Raw genomic sequence first — 20,353 nt, 5'->3', positions numbered from 1 at the left:
AACCTTGAGTTGCCTTGATGCGTAAGCGATAACCTTGCCTCGTTGCATAAGAACACAACCGAGACCTTGGTTGGAGGCATCGCAGTACACGACAAAATCATCATTACCCTCAGGTAGCGCAAGAACAGGAGCTTCACACAACAAACGCTTGAGCGTTAGAAAGGCTTCTTCTTGCTTCGAGCCCCAAATATACGGTTTACCTTTGTGCGTCAGAGCTGTTAAAGGCAAAGCGATCTTCGAGAAGTTCGAAATGAAGCGCCGGTAATAACCAGCTAAGCCCAGAAAGGAACGGATCTCAGAAGGAGAGGATGGCGTAATCCAGTTCTTGATTGCTTCAATCTTGGATGGGTCGACATGAATACCCATCTTGTTTACAACATGACCAAGAAACTGTACTTCATCAGACCAAAATTCACACTTGGAAAGCTTAGCATAGAGTTGCTCGGCTCTAAGCTTTTGCAATACCAACCGAAGATGTTGCTCATGCTCGGCCTTGGTCTTAGAATACACCAGAACATCATCGATAAACACGATCACGAATTTATCCAAGAAAGGCCTACACACCCGATTCATAAGATCCATGAAAACGGCGGGTGCGTTGGTTAGACCGAAGGACATGACCAAGAATTCAAAATGGCCATAACGAGTTCGAAAAGCAGTTTTCGGAACATCTTCATCGCGGATGCGCAACTGATGATAGCCAGAGCGGAGATCAATCTTCGAGAAACAAGAGGCACCTTGGAGTTGATCAAAGAGGTCGTCAATACGCGGTAAGGGATACCGGTTTTTAATGGTGAGTTTGTTCAACTCGCGGTAATCAATACACATGCGAAACGATCCATCTTTCTTTTTAACGAACAACACCGGAGCACCCTAGGGCGAAGAGCTAGGGCGAATGAATCCTTTAGCAGTCAACTCTTGAAGTTGGCTGGCCAATTCTTGCATCTCAGCGGGTGCAAGACGATAAGGAGATTTAGCCACGGGGGAAGCACCAGGGACAAGATCAATACGAAACTCGACTTCACGAGCGGGAGGGATACCAGGAAGATCATCAGGAAAAACTTCAGGGAAATCACGCACAACAGGGATATCGCGAAGCTTCCTTTCTTCAGCAGGATTAACCACATGGGCTAGAAATGCAATACACTTCTTCCGCAAGAGTCTTTGGGCTTCGGCGCAAGACATAAGTTTAAGACCACTGGAGGGTTTTTCGCCGTAGATGTGAAGATCACCATTTTCTCGAGGAATGCGAATCAACTTCTTGGCGCAAATAACTTCGGCGCGATTCTTTGAGAGCCAGTCCATACCAATAATAACATCAAAGCTTCCAAGAGGCATAGGGATGAGGTCGATCAGAAAATCGTTTTCGTTAAGATTAAGCGTACAATCTTTAATCACCGAGTTAATTAAAACAGTTTCACCGTTAGCCAATTCAACTGAAAAATCTTCTTTTAAATCGTTGCGCGGTCGCGCAAGCTTCTGCTCGAAGGCGCGAGAGATAAAACTTCGATCGGCGCCAGTATCAAAAAGTATAGAAGCATAAAATCCGTTAAGCAAAAATGTACCATTAACTACATCATTATTCGCTTGCGCTTGGTGCGCGGTTATGTTAAAAGCTCGTCCACGCGTCACTTGGTTTGAAATCTGGTTTACCGGATTCGCTTGTGTAATCTGAACTTGTAGTCTCGGGCACGCGTTCCGGAAATGACTGGGATCACCGCAGTTATAGCACGACCTGGGTCGTGGGTTTTGGTAGGTTGGTTGTGGGTTCTGCGGGTAGACTGGTGGTGTTGGCGCAATTGGATTGGCGAGAGGGACTCTACAGTTTTCTACAAGGTGACCAGTGCGGCCACATCGGGTACAAAGTCGACACGGGGTCTGGGTTGGGTGGTGAAATCTACAGGTTGGGCAAAAGGGATGGTTTCCTGTGTAAGGTTTCTTAGGAGGCGGGGCAGGGAGTGCGGGATTGGTTATGGCATAGTTGTGGCCTATAGGAGGTGTTGGGTAGGCTGACAGAGGTTGAGGGGCGTATGCTAGAGGCTGGTAAGCGGGTTGCTGGACTATGGGCGGGTTGGTAAGCGCATAGGCCTTGCGCCTGCGCTTGAGGTTGTTACGGTTTGAGGGTTCAGGTTTGGTTTCTGCGGGTTCAGGGGCAGTTTTGGTGGGTTTGGTCTTCTCAGATCCCCGCAGGAACAGGGTTCCTGCTCTGACATGGTTGTCGCTGAGCACAGCGGCCAACTCAATGGCGTCAGAGAGGGTAACTGGGTTTCTGGCCCATACAGAATCTTGAATTTCCATGGGGAGACCCCCAAGGAATTTCTCGATTGCTCGGCGTGAAGGGGTAACAAGGTGAGGGACCAGTAAGCTTAGCTCGTGGAAGCGCGTCGCGTACTCGCGCGCTTCACCGCTGTATTGCTTCAAGTTCCAGAATTCTTCCTCCAGGCGCTTAATTTCGTTGGGAGGGCAGAATTCTCGCGTAAGAATTTCCTTGAATTCCTCCCATGTCATGCTAGAAGCAGCTTCTGCGCCACGCGCATGGGCTACTCCATTCCACCATGTAAGCGCTCTGGATTCCAGGACACTGGAAGCATATAGGGTTCGTCTTTCTGAGGGGCATTGGGTGTGAAGGAAAGTGTTTTCTATCTTCTCGAGCCACTGGAGCATCACGGTGGCTCCTTCGAGACCTGTGAACTTTGGAGGGTTACCCGCGTTGAAGGATTTAATGTTATAACTGGAGGTATTGGTATTGTTTTGGCTCAAGGCTTGGGCTATTGCGGCGGCCATTTCCTGGGAACGTTGCTGTCTACGCATGCGCGAGGCTTCTCTTCTCTGAAATCGGCGAGATAGCGGAGGCATTCTATAAAAATTTTAATTTTAGTTAATATCTTAGTTTTAGCACAAAGTTTAACCTCGAAAAGCTTGGTTTCACGGAGTTAGATACTATCAAAAGTTAAAGTAAAATGAATGACCCTAAATGCAGACTTAATAAAGGTAACAAATTCGAATCAGAAATCGACAATTCATGTATCACCATGACTTTCCGAATTCCCAATTTAAAATATACGAGTAAACGAGTATTGGAGATTGACGATTCATGTATCACCATGACTTTCCAATCTTCAATATAAAATATACAAGAAAATGAGTATTGGAGGTTGACAATTCATGTATCACCATGACTTTTCAAGTCTCCAACCTCAGAACATAATCGTAAATGGAAATTGAAAATCAACTATTCATGTATCACCATGACTTTTCGGATTTTCAATCCCAACAAACGAATATGTAAGTAAAATCAATAAAAATCGAAATTCACAAAAATCGAAATATCGCGGAATAAAACATAAAATCATATACTGCGCAAGTGCGAGCATATTCATAAATAACGAGTAATTAACAATAAGCGCGCAAACATGAGATTTCTCTCATGCGCGAGAAGGGACTCTTAGGTATTCTAGGCCGTTACGTCTAACCACCTATCCTAAAGTCAACGAGCTCTGATACCAATCTGTAACACCCCGACCAAAGGCGGATTATACATCGGGGCGCCACATATTGTTTCATTACTCGTGACACTATTGGTGTCAATATTTATTAATACACATTTTATCGCGCACGCGCAGCGGGGAAAATAAAGAACATAAATCAAACATAAATCAATATATTATAAATTATAACATTCAAACATCATTAACTTGTCCTGATACATTTTAATTCTAGGTCCAAAAGTAAAAACGTCCTACGTGTCCACAAGCTCCAAAACAGCTACTGCAAACCTGAACATGTGTTAAAATAAACGTCAAACACTTGCGTGTTGGTGAGAAATCAAGTTTAATACAATACATAGATAACAATAAATCTGCGCGCAACATGTGTATGTCTGGTTTTCAACAAGGGTGTAATCTGATCGGGACCAACTCTAAGAGACAAGACTGCCAGTGCTCACAATTGAGCTCACAAACAAGACTAACTGTGCATGTGTAAACAAAAGAGAAAATCATAAACGAATGTTCTCCCGTGTTCATCTAATGGTACCATGAAAACTGCGGAATAGACCGTCCATACGGTTAATGATCCACACATACAAATAAACAGCCAAGTCTACGTCCTCAACACATGGGATACTGCGCGACTAAAGTTCATAAACAGTTTAAGACTCAAGTTTTGTATGAACACATGAACATCCCAAAGCATTTAAAATAAAAAGGGATTAGATACGAGATAACTCACTTGATAAACGATGCGGTGTAAGATAAAGCAAGAACCAACTCTAAACAAGCACAAGTTAACCTATAAATAAGATTATTGTTTTAATGATCTGTTTTAAGTCTTGATTATAAGTTAGCATAATTAATAAGTAAATTATAATATATATTACCGGAAAAGTAGGAAGAACAAGGAGGAAGACGGAGGCAGAGAGGAAGACGGCAGAGAGAGCAAGGAGCAAGAGAACAGGAGAGATTAAGTGTTTGTGTGTGATGTGTTATGAAAATATTATTATTATTTATAGGAAAACCCTAGGAGACACAAACCCTAGAAAAAGGGGAAAAGATCTCAAAAAGTAAAAGAAAAGATATCAACGGTAAAAAGTTCTGAAAAGTAAAGATATCAAAAGATATGGCAGCTGCAGGGGGCAAGATAAAGCTGACAGGGAACAGTAGAAAGGCATGGGCGGATCAGATAAAGGTACTGGTCAAGCATGGCAAAAGCAGATCTCAAAAGATAATGTCAGTCACTTTTTCTACCAACCAATGGAGTTGGTACGCATGCTGCGCCGAAAGTAACTATTCAGACATTAGATAGGTTAGGTCAACAACACAAAAGATAAGACAACACAAAAGCAAACGGCTAGATTAAACAGAAGAAAAACTCAAAGGGTTAAGCGCGGGAAGGCTGAGTGCGCGAGCGCGAAGGCTGGCACAACAATCCTTAGCGCACTGCGGGAAGAATCACAAATCCTTCGCGTGCTGCGTGAAGAACAAGAATTCTAAGCGCATCGCGGGAAGAACATACATTCTTAGCGCATTGCGGGAAGAACATGCATTCTTGGCGCGCTGCGAGAAGAGTTCTCTTCACGCATCGCAGGAACAAGATGTCTTCACGCGGGCTTCCATGTAAGGAGTCTGGCGCGTGGAGCTGCAGACATCCTTAGGCGGAAGAACCAAAGGACAAGCAAAGAGTTGAGGGAAACAAGGCTTAAGGGCGGGACGGCGACAAGAGGGAAAAGAAGGCGGAATGAGAGAAGGAAGAGGGAGGGGACGGCGGAAAGAAAGAGAGAGAAAAAGGCGGGAAGGAAATATATATTTTTATTATTAAAAGTAAAATATAAGTATAAATAAATATTAAATCATAAAAAAAGAGATCGGGTCAGAGAAACGGGTACCTGGGTCGGGTCGGATCAGGGCAGATGTCACATAGAGCCCGTGTTACACACGGTTGAAAATATAAAAACAATAACATAAGAACTTGTAAAATATATACTTAATTTTTTCAAACACAGGTCATAGTTCAATATGGTTCCAAATGAAGTATTTGAACTAACATTATATTTCAAACCCAGGTAATATTTAAAACGAAAATACGAAATAATTCGTAGTAGTTGTAGAGATTATAATATTAGATTTAAAATTTAAATAGATTGGAAGATAATTTTGAATTTCGAATTGTTAATGTTAAAGTCTATAACTTAATTTTGTAAAGTTTATATAAAGGTTGAAAATTATAGTCAAATCATTATTCATTATCATTATTATAAAATAAAGTCTAAATCATATACCAAGGATGTATACAATTACCAAAAAGTTAATTTGAATTTGAATTGGGGGAAATAAATTGAAATTGCTTATTGTAAATATTGTAAATTATAAACCCATCTCTAACATTTGGCAACTATTGTAAATTATTGTAAATAATAACGAACTTGTTAGAACATAATATTAGAATATATATTAGAATATAATTTTATAAGATAAATATAAATAACAACGAACTTGTAAAGTATAATTTTAATAATGTCTAAACTAAACATAATATGAATGATATATTTTTGTAATTTATGAAAATATCATCCTTAACACTATAATCAAAATTTAAATGTATATAAGTTATTATTGTAAAGAGAATATATATTCCATTTAAATGTTAGTCAAATCATTATTATGGATCATTACTTATAAATTAAAGGTTAAATTATATGCAAAATTTGACTTGCATTGCATAATAGATGTTGAAACTTTATTCTGTTTCGTGGATTTATTTTAGGAAGTAGTACTTTTAAAATATTTAGAACGAAATTTGAATTTGTAATAGTATGAACGCTAAGTTGTAATTTTATAACAAAAATATAAATAATAACATACTTGTAAACTATAATTTTAATAATGTGTAAATTTAACATAATCTGAATTAGAATTTTTTGTTCACATAAATATAATATTGAAAAAAAAGTTGGATATACAAAAATGTCGGAAACTATAAACATGACATTAATATGTTAGTCAAACATATATATTCCAAATAAATACGATTTATATATAAATAGGACAGCTTCATCAAATAAAAATACGGTTTAAATAGGAAACATGTTGATATATATTCCATGTAAATGTTAGTCAACCCATTATTATGGACATTAATCAAAAATTAAAATTTAAATCATATACAAAAAATGTAGAGAAATACCATAGACAAATTTGAGACCTTCATTTACTTATTTATGTAAATTATAAATTAGTCAACTTATTATTATGCATCGATTATGGACAATTAATTTTAGAGAACTTATAATTATGTAAATTATGACTAATTAATTTCAAAATAAGTTTTTATGATATAAAAAACTATATTCAATTACGGTAAATTCATATTAAATTTGACTTTGGTGAAATGATTTTAAATTAATTTATAATTCGTTAAAATTGATTAAATTTGACTTGGGTGAAATTTGACTTGGAATACAATAATTATATTATAAATGGTAGTAACAATGTACTATAAATATGAGTTTGACCATCATAACTTATTTGAATTTGAATTTGAACATCTACAAATCACAATCTCATCTAACAAATCAATCAATTAAATACGTTATAATATTCATGTTAATTAGGTTATTTAAACAAATTAGGAAAGTCAAACTAAATAAATTGTATTAATGGGCTACTTAATTGAGTCATTTGATTTTAAGTTTAAAATATATGGTTTTTCATATACCTTTTTTAAGTAACTTTTGATATATTATTATCATACAAAATTATGATAAAAATTTTCAAGTTAACTTATACCAAAAATAAATATAAGAATAATAGTTTTTATGATATATAGTACAAATTAGTTACTTATTTATGTAATGATAATATAAAAAGAAATGATTTGAAATTAATGTAAATTATAATATGAAAAATGGATGAAGATGTAAATTTATAATTATTACCTATTTATAAAATTTTATGGTTGTCTATAAGGATTATCTATTTATGTCAATTATGAAAGTGAAGAAATAAAATGTAAATTAAGGAAAGTCAAAGAATATACAATGTTTTAATGGGATAATTAAATTACAATATTTATGTTAATTATGAAACTTTAAAATCGGTTAGTTTATAAATTAAGGAAAGTCAAAGAATATAAAATGTTTTAATGAGATAATTAAATTACAATATTTATGTTAAGGAAGTTATTTAAAACATTAAGGAAAGTCAAACAAAATAAATGGTATTAATGAGATAATTCATATCGAATACGTTAAAACACGCCGAAAAAAAAATATAGATAAACTAATCTCGGATCTCCGATATACAATTGTATTTTATTTTTTATAAACAAAAGAAGATGAATATACATGAATATTAACAAATTAACAAAATAAAATATACATCAACATTAAAATTAAAATCTATACATACTATAAACTCATAATCATTCCGTGATAGTAAATTATATGAGTCGGCAATTACCTGAAATAATAAAAAAGAATATTAATATTGATATATGGAAAATGTTACCGAAAAAACTTACCGGAAATACTAACCGGAAAAACGTAACAATGAAATATAAGATTTTATATAACAAACTAAAATGAAATCTTCAGCAAATTAAACGGGTAAATAATCTGAAATAATGTAAAGCAACCATTGTTATAGGTATAAAACATAGCCGGAAAAAACTTAACGGAAAATCTTACTGGAAATACTTACCGAAAAAACGTAACAATGGAATATAAGATTTTGATTAACAAACTAAAATGAAATCTTCAATAAATTAAACGGGTAAATAACCTGAAATAATGTAAAACAACCATTGTTATAGGTATAAAACATAACCGGAAAAAACTTAACGGAATATAGCAATTAGGGTTTCTGAATAGTGGCAGCAGAAGAAATTAGACTAAAATATAGCATTTGAATTTACGGGTTAATGGGTTGAATGGATATCCATGACCTACGAGAAAATAAGCTTAAATGGGTTAATGAGTTAAATATTGTTTAATTGCTGAGTTGGCATGCTTAAGAAAGGAAATGAGTGACATGGAGTTGAGGTGGCATCCTATGTGGACACCCTAGAATGGTGATATGTGGAAATTGTTCCTTGCTTTAATAGCATGTATAGATTTAAGTTAACATTGGTGTAATTTCTTTTTTCGAACTATTTCGTTGTTTTTGTTGGCCTAACTAGTGCTAGTGCCCAGCTGGTTTGTCTCGTTTAATGAAAGTTTGTTGTTTAGAAAAAAATATTATTATTTCAGTTATAGATTACCAGTTTACCACTATTCATTTTACAGAAATCCACAATATTTTTAAAATTTAAGGTTGTATCCTCAGTTTCTCACCGACGTTAAAGGCAATAAATTCCAGTTGCCAACCGTACATCTATATGTTGCCGGTCTTAGTTACTTATTTAATTATGTAACCTATACGTATTCAATTATTACACAATACATACTGTCTAAAATTTTAATATTTTATGCATTTGATCAAACTTCAATATATTGAATATATCTTTCTTTAATAATTAAAGTACTATCTTTATTTATTTGTATTTCTTTCTTTAAACAAATTCTACAGTTCACATTTATATATTATCAAAACAAATTACCCTAAATGGTATTCAAAATATTTTGGATGGTTATCGCCGTTCAAAGAAAATAAGAGCACGGCAAGTTTTCAACTCAATGGGTGTGTTTCTTTTACCACATTCTTTTGACATACTATTTAACCATTTCTTTAAAGCTTTTTGTGTTTTCTTACTAAAGTCTTTTAGTAGATTTTACCGTATTTGTATGTATGGCGGATCTTTCTTTGGACCAAAGTGGGCCGTGGTCCCATCACGTTTTTCGCTCGATAGTGTAATTTTTCTAGAAAATAAATAAAATACATGTATTAAGTAGGCCCAGCCAAGTTACGGACTGGCCCATCCATATTATTTGAGTCCGGGCGGGCCAGCTTTGAATTTAAAAAAATAAATAAAGTTTTGTTTAAAGCCGAATAATGAGAAATCGTTTACGAACAAAATATAAAGATAAAGAAAAGCTAAGAAATAAGACTCCATAAGACCAAGCGCAACCCAAATAAATTTTAAACTAAAAAAATGATAACATTAAATCCAACCCTACCACCTGGTCAATGTTCGGACACAACAACAAACGGAGTTTCCATTGTGTGTTGGTCGTTGTATGACGACTTGTAAGGTTCGACACATAAGTCAGAACAGCAGCTGAGAAGCAAGCAGGTCAATTGGTGAAATCATTTAGATGTGAAATCGAATAATCGATTGATTGGGCACATTGTCTGATGAGGCATCAGGTTTGGAACTAACTCGTGTGGGAGTGAAATTGATTTATTGAAACAATCAACAGAAGAAAGCAGAGACCCTGTTTGGGAATTCGTATTTCAACATTTTGTATTTCTTTCAATTTGGTAGCATGTTAGGGTTTGGAATTATTGTTTGACCTAACCCAGTCGGAACTGGATTGTCGACACGAAACTTAGAAGTAGAAAAAATTGGGTCTTTTCGGGTCATCCATACTAGACGTTCAAGATCCGCCACTCGATGCTTATAAGGCCCACGTTGTTGTGTGCTTTATTAATCCCAAGGTTTTAATCTTCACTCGTTTTAGTTTTTACACATATAAAAGAGTTAGTTAATTATCTTAAATATATATAAACAAAACATCTCTACATTCTCTCAAACTACCAGATTGTTTTTTTTATAAATTGATGTTTCTCATGCATTTGACCCGAATTCACGGGTATGGATCTCACCAAACCAAGATAGCCCTTAAATGGGTTATAACATCTTAATAAACTGAAAATTAATCTCACCAAATATTTGATATGAAAATCCTATAAAATAGTGATATGATAAAAATTAGTATCCGATTTTTTTAAAAAAAATCTTTTTTATAATTAAGAAACAATTTTACAGTAAAAAAATAAGCGAGTCATGAGTCTCACGAAACCCGAATAGCTTTTAAACCGAGTTATAGTATCTCATTTATTTGTGAAACTCTTTCATCATCAAATCCTAAGTATATTATTAACTTTCTTACAATAAATTAAATTATAATCCAAAAAAATATACAGATATTAGAAACGAATAATGTAAAACAACCCCGTAATATGAGATATATAATTAGCTAGTTAATACTTGTATCCGGTGTTTTAACACTAATTAAACTAGGGATAGAAGAGATGTTAAGACCATCTATTATACTTGTGACAATCGTCAATTTCAGGTTAACTCCGTTAACTCCGTTAAATCAACTCCGTCAATTTAAACTTAAAGATCACTGAATCTATAACGCACACCTCATTACATTTAAACTAGGGTTTAAATGACGCTTAACACTTACTACATGTGTAGTCTTTCGGGAATTGCACCGAAACGCAAACGAGTTGACGCAAACGATTGGTGAATAAACAAAAACGTCAAAACAATAATTATGTGATAATTATGTGTTAGACTTATGTGTTATGTGATAACATTCTTATAAACATTAATTTAATGTGCTAGAACTAATTATTTAAGCTAGAGAAGTAACATGTGGAAGTTGAGGGACTTGAGTGTAATATATTGTTATTAAATAATATTATTATAAACCCTAACTCTCCTCTTTCTCTTCCTCATACCCGACGGCAGCCTCTAACCCCCCCCCCCCTTGCGATCGGCCTTCATACACACACATACTACCATTGTTTGATCTTGTCTTTCACAATTGAAGCATCCTACATCCGTTTCTAGCCATCCTCTACCTTCCTATTGCTTGTATTGGTGTTTTTGAAGGTATAATTGCAAACCCTAGGTCCGATTTTCATATGTATATGTGTTCATATGTTTTATCTTGATTTGATGATGGATTGATTGTGATATGATAACTAGAATTGGTATTATTACATGTTAATTGATGTGTTCTTGATTTTGAATTCAAATAAAACCCTAACCATGTATGTATGGTGTAATTGATATGCATGGATAGTGATTATAGTGTCTAGAATGTTATATGAATGATTTATGGTCCATAAATAGTTAATATGTTGAGTTTGGATGCAAACAGTTTCTGGACAGATTGTGTTGTTGATGTTTATTTGACTGTAACAGGATGTAAATGTGAAAATTGGTTGAGATAATTGATACTACAGTAAACTAGGTTGAGTCTAGTTTCTAAAGAATATAAATTTGCAATTTTTGGAATTGTAAAAGTTAACCTTTATGATTTTACAAAAACGTTGTGCAAAGCTGAGTTGTTAGACCTGCTGTTAGGTTGTTTTGTAAATGTTATATCTCATGAACTACGAGACCAATTGGGTTGGTTCTACTTCTGGAAGTTGACTTATTGAGTTAGGAACCTAACCCAAATGGTCTTGCATTTTTTGGATTTTTCATTTAACGGGAATTTCAAATAACATTCTGTTGCGCATGAATTTGACTGTTATGAGCTTGCTGTAGTGTTTTGATCATTATGAGAAATCTATGTGGAATAAAAATAAAATAAAATATGTTCTGGAAACCTAACACATGCATAATTTAGTGATGATTTTTGGTAAATTAATTGAGATTCTATGATCGGTGGAATAGTACAATCTTTAAAGTAGAATTTCTGTCTCGGTGAAACTAGCTGCTGAATTTTGTGAAAATGCATGAAACATGATAATTGCTAGTTAATTGTTATGTTTTGACCAATTTGCCCCTGCGGGGAATACTTGCTGAATAGTTGTCGTGTTTTGACCAAATTGCCCTTGCGGGGAATAATTGCTAGTTAATTGTTATGTGTGGCCAAATTGCCCTTACGGGGAGTAATTGCTAGTGATGTACATTATTAATACATGACACGTAAATAATTGCTCACACACGTATCGTATCACAAATGTACTCGTTAAGTCACACACGATTCACAAACAAACACGAAACGTATCTTGTGATTAGGAATTATGTGCCGGGTCTAGAGACTCGATATTAGTTCCGATACTTAGAAAATCTCCTTGTTGTTTTAGAACGCTAGAGAGAGTTTTCTGTGACGCGCATCACTTGGTGATTTATTTTGGGAATTCTTCGCAAACAGTGAGTTCACTTACCCCTTTTAAACTGTTTTCAAACGCTTTTCACTTGGGGAGATAACATACTCCGAAAACGCATTTAAGATTTTGTTAATATAGATTATATATCACTTGTAAAGACTAAGTGGCAAACACAATAACTAAAGTCCTTCATTTACATCGAACCGTTTAATATTGGATAATAGCGAGTCATTGTTGAGTAGTACTACTGGGTTTGACAAACCCCACCCAACGCTAAACTCGACTGGAGGTCGAGTGGGTGTAATCTTGGCTAAACACATACCATGGTCGGGATAGACCTGGTGGCAAGGCAAATGATAAACAGTCAGCTTCGGTGTCGAACACTTAGTAATACTTGTTTTATAGGCTAGCTACCTATAGATATATAATTGACATAACACTATCTGGTAACGCAAAACGCTGAACGCAAAACGCTAAACGCTGAACGCAAAACGCTAAACGCAAAACGCTGAGCGCAAACGTAACGCTTTATTGATATAAACTTGTGAACTCACCAACCCCGTGTTGACACTTTTAGTATGTTATTCTCAGGTAGCCGAGGCGGGCGCGCGGTATAGGATCATGCATGGTTTTTGAACATTCTGATATGCAAACATGTTTTTAACTATTATTACTTGGGTTTTTAAGTCGTCCTGCGTGACGCAACTTTTGTCTTTTGGTTTTTACGCTTCCGCACTTATTTTCATTTAAACGTTCTTATGGTTTGATTATAACTAATGATTCCGATCCTGTTAGTTCACACCCTCTGACGGTAAAACTCCGTTAGTGGATTTTGAGGGTGTGACAATACTCCCTCCGTCCCTTTGAAAGTGTCCACATTTCCCTTTTTGTTTATCCCAATACAAATGTCAATTTTCAAAATTTATTAATTAATTTCCACCCTTAAACAAATACAATCATTCAAACTTTCATAAATTTTGTCTTTTTATATATGTAAGAGCATTATAGTCATTTGTTAAACAAAAAATATAATCATTCAAACTTTCTTAAACTTTGTGTTTTTCAAACTATGACACCTGTAGAGGGACATATGGAGTAATATATAGGAAATTATGGATTTTAGACTTGTCAGTTCCGCTTTCTTTTTGCTAACTTCTCCTCCTTGGCTTTCATTTTTTATAATTTTTATACATATAAGGGCTCATTTTTTATAGCCGTACAGGATATCCGAAATATCATCGACAACCCTAAGTTTATGCATCACCATATTCCAAATTAGAGGTGCACAAACCGGTTTAAAACTCAAAACCGGTTTGGGTTGAAACCGGTTCGGGTTGGTCAACAAAAGTCTAAACCGATTTATGATCGGTTTTGGTTCGGGTTGAAACCGATTTCTTGACTAGTTACGAACGGTTTCGGTTCGGGTTTTGACCGGTTTTTGCCCGGTTAACCTGTTTGGAACCGGTTTTGGTGGCGAAAATTACAAACCGGTTTCAATTGGTTTCAAACTGGTTTTTACATAATCGGTTTCAAACCGGTGCGATTTCAATTCGATTTTCAGGCCGGGTCGGTTAACTGGTTTATTTGCCCACCTCTATTCCAAATTAATAATATCATTGACACTCATTTCCCAATGTAACGAGCTTAACTAATCTATTAGTCAAGATCAACTTGAGTCACAAGTTATAAGTTAAAAGAACAATCATCTGCTATATATGACCAAAACATAATATGATCACATTCACAAAATACGTGAACAGGGAAAAATGCAAAAATTAAGCTTCAAAAAATATACTAAGGATGAAACAAAGTAGTTTTCAAAAGAAACTCTTTAAACCTGTAGGGGTAAGGTATAAAACACCCCATGCATATAATAAGATAACCAGTGGTGGATTCAGAATTTTTTTTCGGGTGGTGCACTACTTTTAGATGTTTCAATTTCACCGAGTCGAGTATAAAAAATTTTGGGTCGGTTCGATGGTTCGGGAAAAGTTCATTACATAATAAAAATACGATAAATTAATAAAAGAGACACCGTCATTAGAAATTAAAAAACACATAATATCAATACAATAGTCTTTACGAATTAAAAAAATGCTTATAGTTGTTCCCTACGAGTCTTCATCTTTTGAAATCGTTGCATTGCTTCTTTAACCGAAACTTGTTGGAGGAATTCCCTTTCAATGTAACAAATGCAAGAATCGTTCATGTATTCATCACCCATCCTATTACGCAAATCCGTTTTCACATTCTTCATTGAAGAAAAACATCTTTCAACACTTTCCGTTGCAACCGGCAAAACTAGTGATAACTTTATTAAACGATACACTAACGGACAATCAATGTGTAAACTTGTTTTCACCATCATTTTAGCAAGATCACCTAAGCCACTCAAGTTGGCAAACCGCTTATCTTCATCAAAATCACAATCACATGGATACATCTCGGCCAAGTTTAACAAGTTTACTTTACTAAAGGCACTAAAATTACAAGACGGGCTCAAAGAACTCATATTAGTAAGCAATTTAGTGGTTACCTCATTAAAGCGGCTTCCAAGCTCTTGAATTTGCATATCGAGAACCGTGTTGAAATTATTAACCACATAATGATGATGATTGGTGATACCGGTTTTCTTTCTTTTAAATCTCGGGTAAACATACTCGGCTTCCATATCAACCACTTCAATTTCATATTTTTCACAAAAGGATGTGACATCTTCCAATAGTGAGTCAAAACCTTCAAGTCGATAACATTTTAGGCTTTCATCAGTTAACTTAACTAGCTTAACTGCATTCAACATATCTTGATCTTTTCTTTGAAGTGCTTGACACAATGTGTTTACACCCAAGATGTATTTCATCAAATGTAAATAAAATACAAAATTAAAAGTTTTCATGAATTCTTGAAGCCCACGTGCTTGATTTTGGTGATTTGAAAACTCTCCCGATTTTTCTATATATTCAAGCACGTCAATAACACTAGGATATAAAGTAAGCAAACAGAGAATTGTTTTTTCATGAGAAATCCAACGTGTATCCCCAGCTCTTGCAAGTGACAATTCTTGAAGTTTTCCACTTCCGGTTTCAACTTCTGAATTCAATCCCAAACTTTCTCTTTGAGTTTCTCTTAACAAATCTATTCTTTTACAAGATCCACCAACAATATTTACTAAATTTGATAATTCTTTATAAAGTCTGTAAATCTCATAATGTTTGGTTGCAAGGCCCACAACAACAAGTTGAAGTTGGTGAGCAAAACAATAAACAAAATATGCTAAAGAAATTTCTTTCAAAATTAAAGCTTTCAAACCATTAAACTCACCAGATATGTTGCTTGCACCGTCATATCCTTGGCCTCTTACCCTACCAATACTCAAATTGTGGCGAGCAAATAATTCAACAATTGCAGCTTTAAGAGATAACGCGGTTGTTTCCATAACATGAACAAGGCCAATAAATCGCTCCTTCACAAATCCTAATTTATCAACATATCATAAAACCACGACCATTTGTTCTTTTTTAGAAATATCTCTCGATTCATCAACTAATATGGAAAAGAAATCATCATCAAGTTCTTCAAATATCCTCTTTAATACTTCTTCTACAAAACAATTACAAAGTTCTTTTTGGATTGATGGAGACGTCATTTGATTATTCCCGGGAGCATTATCTAATATAACCTTACCAATTTCTTCACTTAGTTCTCCAAACATATTTAAGAACTCAATAAAATTTCCCCTGTAAGAGATTATTTAGACTCATCATGACCACAAAAAGCTAACGAACCATTCAAAAATGCTTTGGTAAGTCTGGTCAAAGCATGTAATCAGACTCTATATTGTTTTTTATGTATATCTGTTCCTTTATCAATGGCCAAATGTATAGACTGAGCTTGGTTAAGTAAGTCTTTCCTCTTTTACGTGCTTTGTTATGAAAACTATTGCATTTACCAACATGATTGCTAAATTTCTCCCAATACCTATTCCAACATTGCAATCCTTCACTTAGAAATGCATCATTTTGTCCACTTTCCTTAAACAAGTAACAATGCATACAATACACTTTATCCGCTTTGACACTATATTCCAACCAATTTTCAAATTCACTAGTGTACCATTCCTCATTAAAGGGTCTTAATTTACCACTAAATTTGTTACAGGACAATCATGCCCGATTAATTGACATCGACCTCTAAGTAGATATGCCCGTCTAATTTCATCTTTTTGACTTGGGTGACAAGATGAAATTGGTTGCCTTTCGGAAGGATCCCATGGTAGACCATCCAAATTTATTTTTGACGGTTTACTACTTGAAGATGATGATCCAAGGTTTGATGATTCACTTTGATAATATGTTGGTACATGATGTCAGTAGTTCAGTATATAGTGTCTGTAATCGAGTCGTTTGGATTTGTATTTTGTGTTAAGCGAAGTTAGCTAACAAGTTCGCTGATATAGGCGAACTTGTTAGATAAGCGAAGTTAGTGACAACTTCGCCTGAACATGCCAGGCGAAGTTGTCGTGTTTATAAGGATTAGGTTACGGCTGAGTTTGTAAGCGGTCGAGTCATTATTGTACGAGGTCCTGTAATCAGTGATTGATATCACGTGTTTCCAGTTGCAATATACAACGTGTATTTGCTTATTGTAACGTGTGTTCGATCGTGTTAACGTATATCGTCTTCTACGCTCGTAACGTCTTACGTAGGGATTCCGCACCTACGTAGAACGAGATATTCCGTGTAGATCCGCCTGGGAACCTACAATTGGTGTCAGAGCTTTTGCTCGTGATTGTGTGGTTCGGGATTATCACGCGGGTGTAGAAATCGAAACGTTCGACTATTCGCGGGACGAGTTTACTTAGTTTTTGTGTTCTACTCGCCTCCCACCATCATAAACAACCCATTACACCTTCACAAACCTCGTAAAATCCAGAAATCAAACCTGCAAAACCATCGTGTTCATCAGGCGAAGTTGCCGTCACTGTTTGTAGGGTTTAGGCGAAGATATAAGGTTAAGCGAAGTTATCCACAACTTCGCCTACCTTCTCAAGTTCGCTTATCTCAAGCGAAGTTACCCACAACTTCGCCTACCTCACAAGTTCGCTTACCTTAAGCGAAGTTATACACAACTTCGCCGAATCAGGCGAATTTAAAAAAAAAGGGAGCGAAGTTCAGAATCAGCGAAGTTCAGACTTAAGCGAAGTTATCCACAACTTCGCCAACAGTACTGTTAAAAATAAAATTTTTATTTTTCGAGTTTCTTTGTGTTTTGTGAAAGATGTCTTCAATAAACATTACGGAACTGGTGAAGATGGAAGTGGAAGCGGGTTCATCTACAAAGGCACCGAAGATGCTTAAGGGAACCGATTTTGTAGCGTGGAAGGATCGGTTTGAACAGTATGTCAAATACCAAGATGCTAAGATGTGGGTGTGCATACAAGATGGTTACATTCCACCAACTGCTGAGTATGAGGGTCGTGATCAGATTAAGAAATACAAAGAGATGGAAGAAGAAGAAAATAAAATGTATGAGGCTGAAAGCAAAGCTCATGCAGCGATAACAATGGCTCTTCCAAAAGAGATTCTTCACACCTTTAGAAAGTATAAAACTGCTAGAGAACTTTGGGAAGCACTTGAAAACCGTTTTGAGGGTAATGTGGGGATTCGAGCATCAAAGATTAAACTACTTAAAACCCAATTCTCGGTGTTCAAGTACTTGAAGAATGAATCACTTGATGATATCATCACTAGATATAATCATCTGATGACCGAACTCAGCAACTATTCCATTACTTACAAAGAAGATGAGATCGTTGAAAAGCTTCTTGATGCTCTCCCACCGAAATGGGAGATGTACACTGTCTTGATGAGAGAAGACAAAGAGTTTGCCGACTATGACTTGGAAACAGCAGTCAACAAACTAAGAACTTTTGAACTTAACATGGTTCGTAAAGGGACACCAACTGATCAGGTTCAGGATCCAGGAATGTATGGTGCAAAAGTTAACTCAAGTTCAAGTTCGAAGTCTGAATCGTCTGCTTACTACTCAAAAGGAGACTCGGGCGCTAACTCAACACATGAAGGTCATGTATCTCTCAACATGAATGGTGATGTGTGTTTTGTAGCTGGTGGATCAAATGCTTCTAAACCTCAAGCAACCAAGAGTAGTTTTTCCCCATGTGTTTCGAACAACAACTACTTAAAGATGCCCATGAGTGTTAAATCTGCTGAACAGCAGTTTGCTCTCTATGCATCTTTCATTGCTTCGTATGAAAATTACATTCAAGGTAAGATTGTTGATCCTGCAACGTTAGACGAAGACTATGATCAGATCGATGCTGATGATCTGGAAGAGATGGATCTGCAGTAGCAGATGGCGATGATTGTGAGAAGGGTTAAGAGGTTTATGAAGAAGACAGGTAGAAAGTTTGTTGGTGAGAGACCGGGTTTTGACAAGTCAAAGGTGCGATGTTATAACTGTCAGCAGAATGGCCACTTTGCGAAGGAGTGCACAAATGAACGTGTAGAACGCAGTCAAAACAGGTCTACACAACAGAATGGGGGTGGTAGTGAGAATAGAGCCATGATTTCCAGACAAAACGGGGAGTACAACTGGAATCTGCATGTTGAGGAAGTTTTCGAACAGGCCAATTTGGCGAACATCGAAGCTGCAGATAATGAGAAAGTGACTGGCGAAAATGAAGCTTTCATGGCAGAAGTGAAAGACCAGCTCTCCGAGGTAAGTACTAAACTCCCTTGTACTAAATGTGAAAATTTGTCTGAACAATTGACAACTATAACTGATCAGTTTGTTAGTTTAGATGCTCAATTTAAAACATTAAAAGAAGATCATCATTTCACTAAAGCTAGAGAAAACAGTTATAAAGTAAAAATAAAAGCTAGTGAGAAAGATATTAGGAGTCTTAAAGCAAATCTAGCTGAAAAAATTCAAGCAATTGATTTTAGCTATGAAGTGTTAGAAGAGAAAACCAAACTAATAGCTGAAAGGGATAAACAAATAGCTGATCACCAGGTGAAAGTGGTGGAACTAAACAGGAAACTTGAGCAATTCAGAAATTCCTCCGCTATACTTGATCACCTCGTTAGTGATCAAGGTTCCCCAGTTAAAAGGGGAGGAATTGGATATCATGAAGTTCCACCACCGTACAATCATAATTACACTTATGATCCTAGTAATCAGAAATCTGTTGATGTTGATTTTGGTCAGACAGTTATGGTTAAGGTTACTATTAAAGAACCAGAAGTTAGTAAAGGCGAAACAAGTAAGCCTGTTTCGAGTGTTAAGATTTCTGCTCCTAGTCCTGTCTCATCAAACTCGGACAAGTCATCCGAGTCGAGAGAGACAAAAGAAGAGGCAGTGCTACCAAAAGGTGGAGAGAAACATAAAACAACTGAAAAGAAATCTCCACTAAACCCGTATGTCCCACCATATGTGAGACAAACGGGCAGTAATGCAGCGTCAACATCTAAAACAACTATTGAAAAGAAAGTTGAACACAGGAGTTGTTTCAGATGTAATCAATTAGGACACCTAATTGCTGATTGCCCTCTGAAGCAGAGATTCAGAGGTGTGAGGCCTTCGAAAACTGAGAACAGAACTAACCGTAATCACTATAATGGTAAAAATGAAAACTCATCAAAGTTCAGAAATTGGAATAATCCTGGTTTTCAAAGAAATCAATCTCAGTTTTTCACTGCTAACAACCAAACCATAAGTAATAATTCATATAATTCACGAAGGTATGGATGGCCTCATAGTCAATCTACAAGAAGGTATCCTTTTAGGACTTACAGAAATTATTCCGATACTAACTTTGGACA

The 20,353-nt window shown here is 35.7% G+C and overlaps 1 protein-coding gene across 1 annotated transcript; it reads right to left on the bottom strand.

Moving 5' to 3' along the window:
• Positions 1-14,610: 14,610 nt before the first annotated feature.
• On the bottom strand, positions 14,611-15,948 carry LOC143576276 (uncharacterized). Its single transcript, XM_077060404.1, has one exon. The coding sequence runs from the start codon at positions 15,946-15,948 to the stop codon at positions 14,611-14,613; it is 1,338 nt and encodes a 445-aa protein (XP_076916519.1).
• Positions 15,949-20,353: the final 4,405 nt, after the last annotated feature.

The sequence above is a fragment of the Bidens hawaiensis genome, unplaced genomic scaffold, assembly GCF_021521415.1.
Source record: "Bidens hawaiensis isolate Kalapana, Puna unplaced genomic scaffold, B.hawaiensis_p1.1 tig00028042_1, whole genome shotgun sequence".
Taxonomy (NCBI): Eukaryota; Viridiplantae; Streptophyta; class Magnoliopsida; order Asterales; family Asteraceae; genus Bidens; species Bidens hawaiensis.
This window is presented reverse-complemented; position numbering and strand designations above follow the sequence as displayed.

Excerpts from the sequence above, each read along its gene's own strand:
- LOC143576276 (XM_077060404.1), bottom strand. The coding sequence starts at position 15,948 with ATGGAAACAACCGCGTTATCTCTTAAAGCTGCAATTGTTGAATTATTT.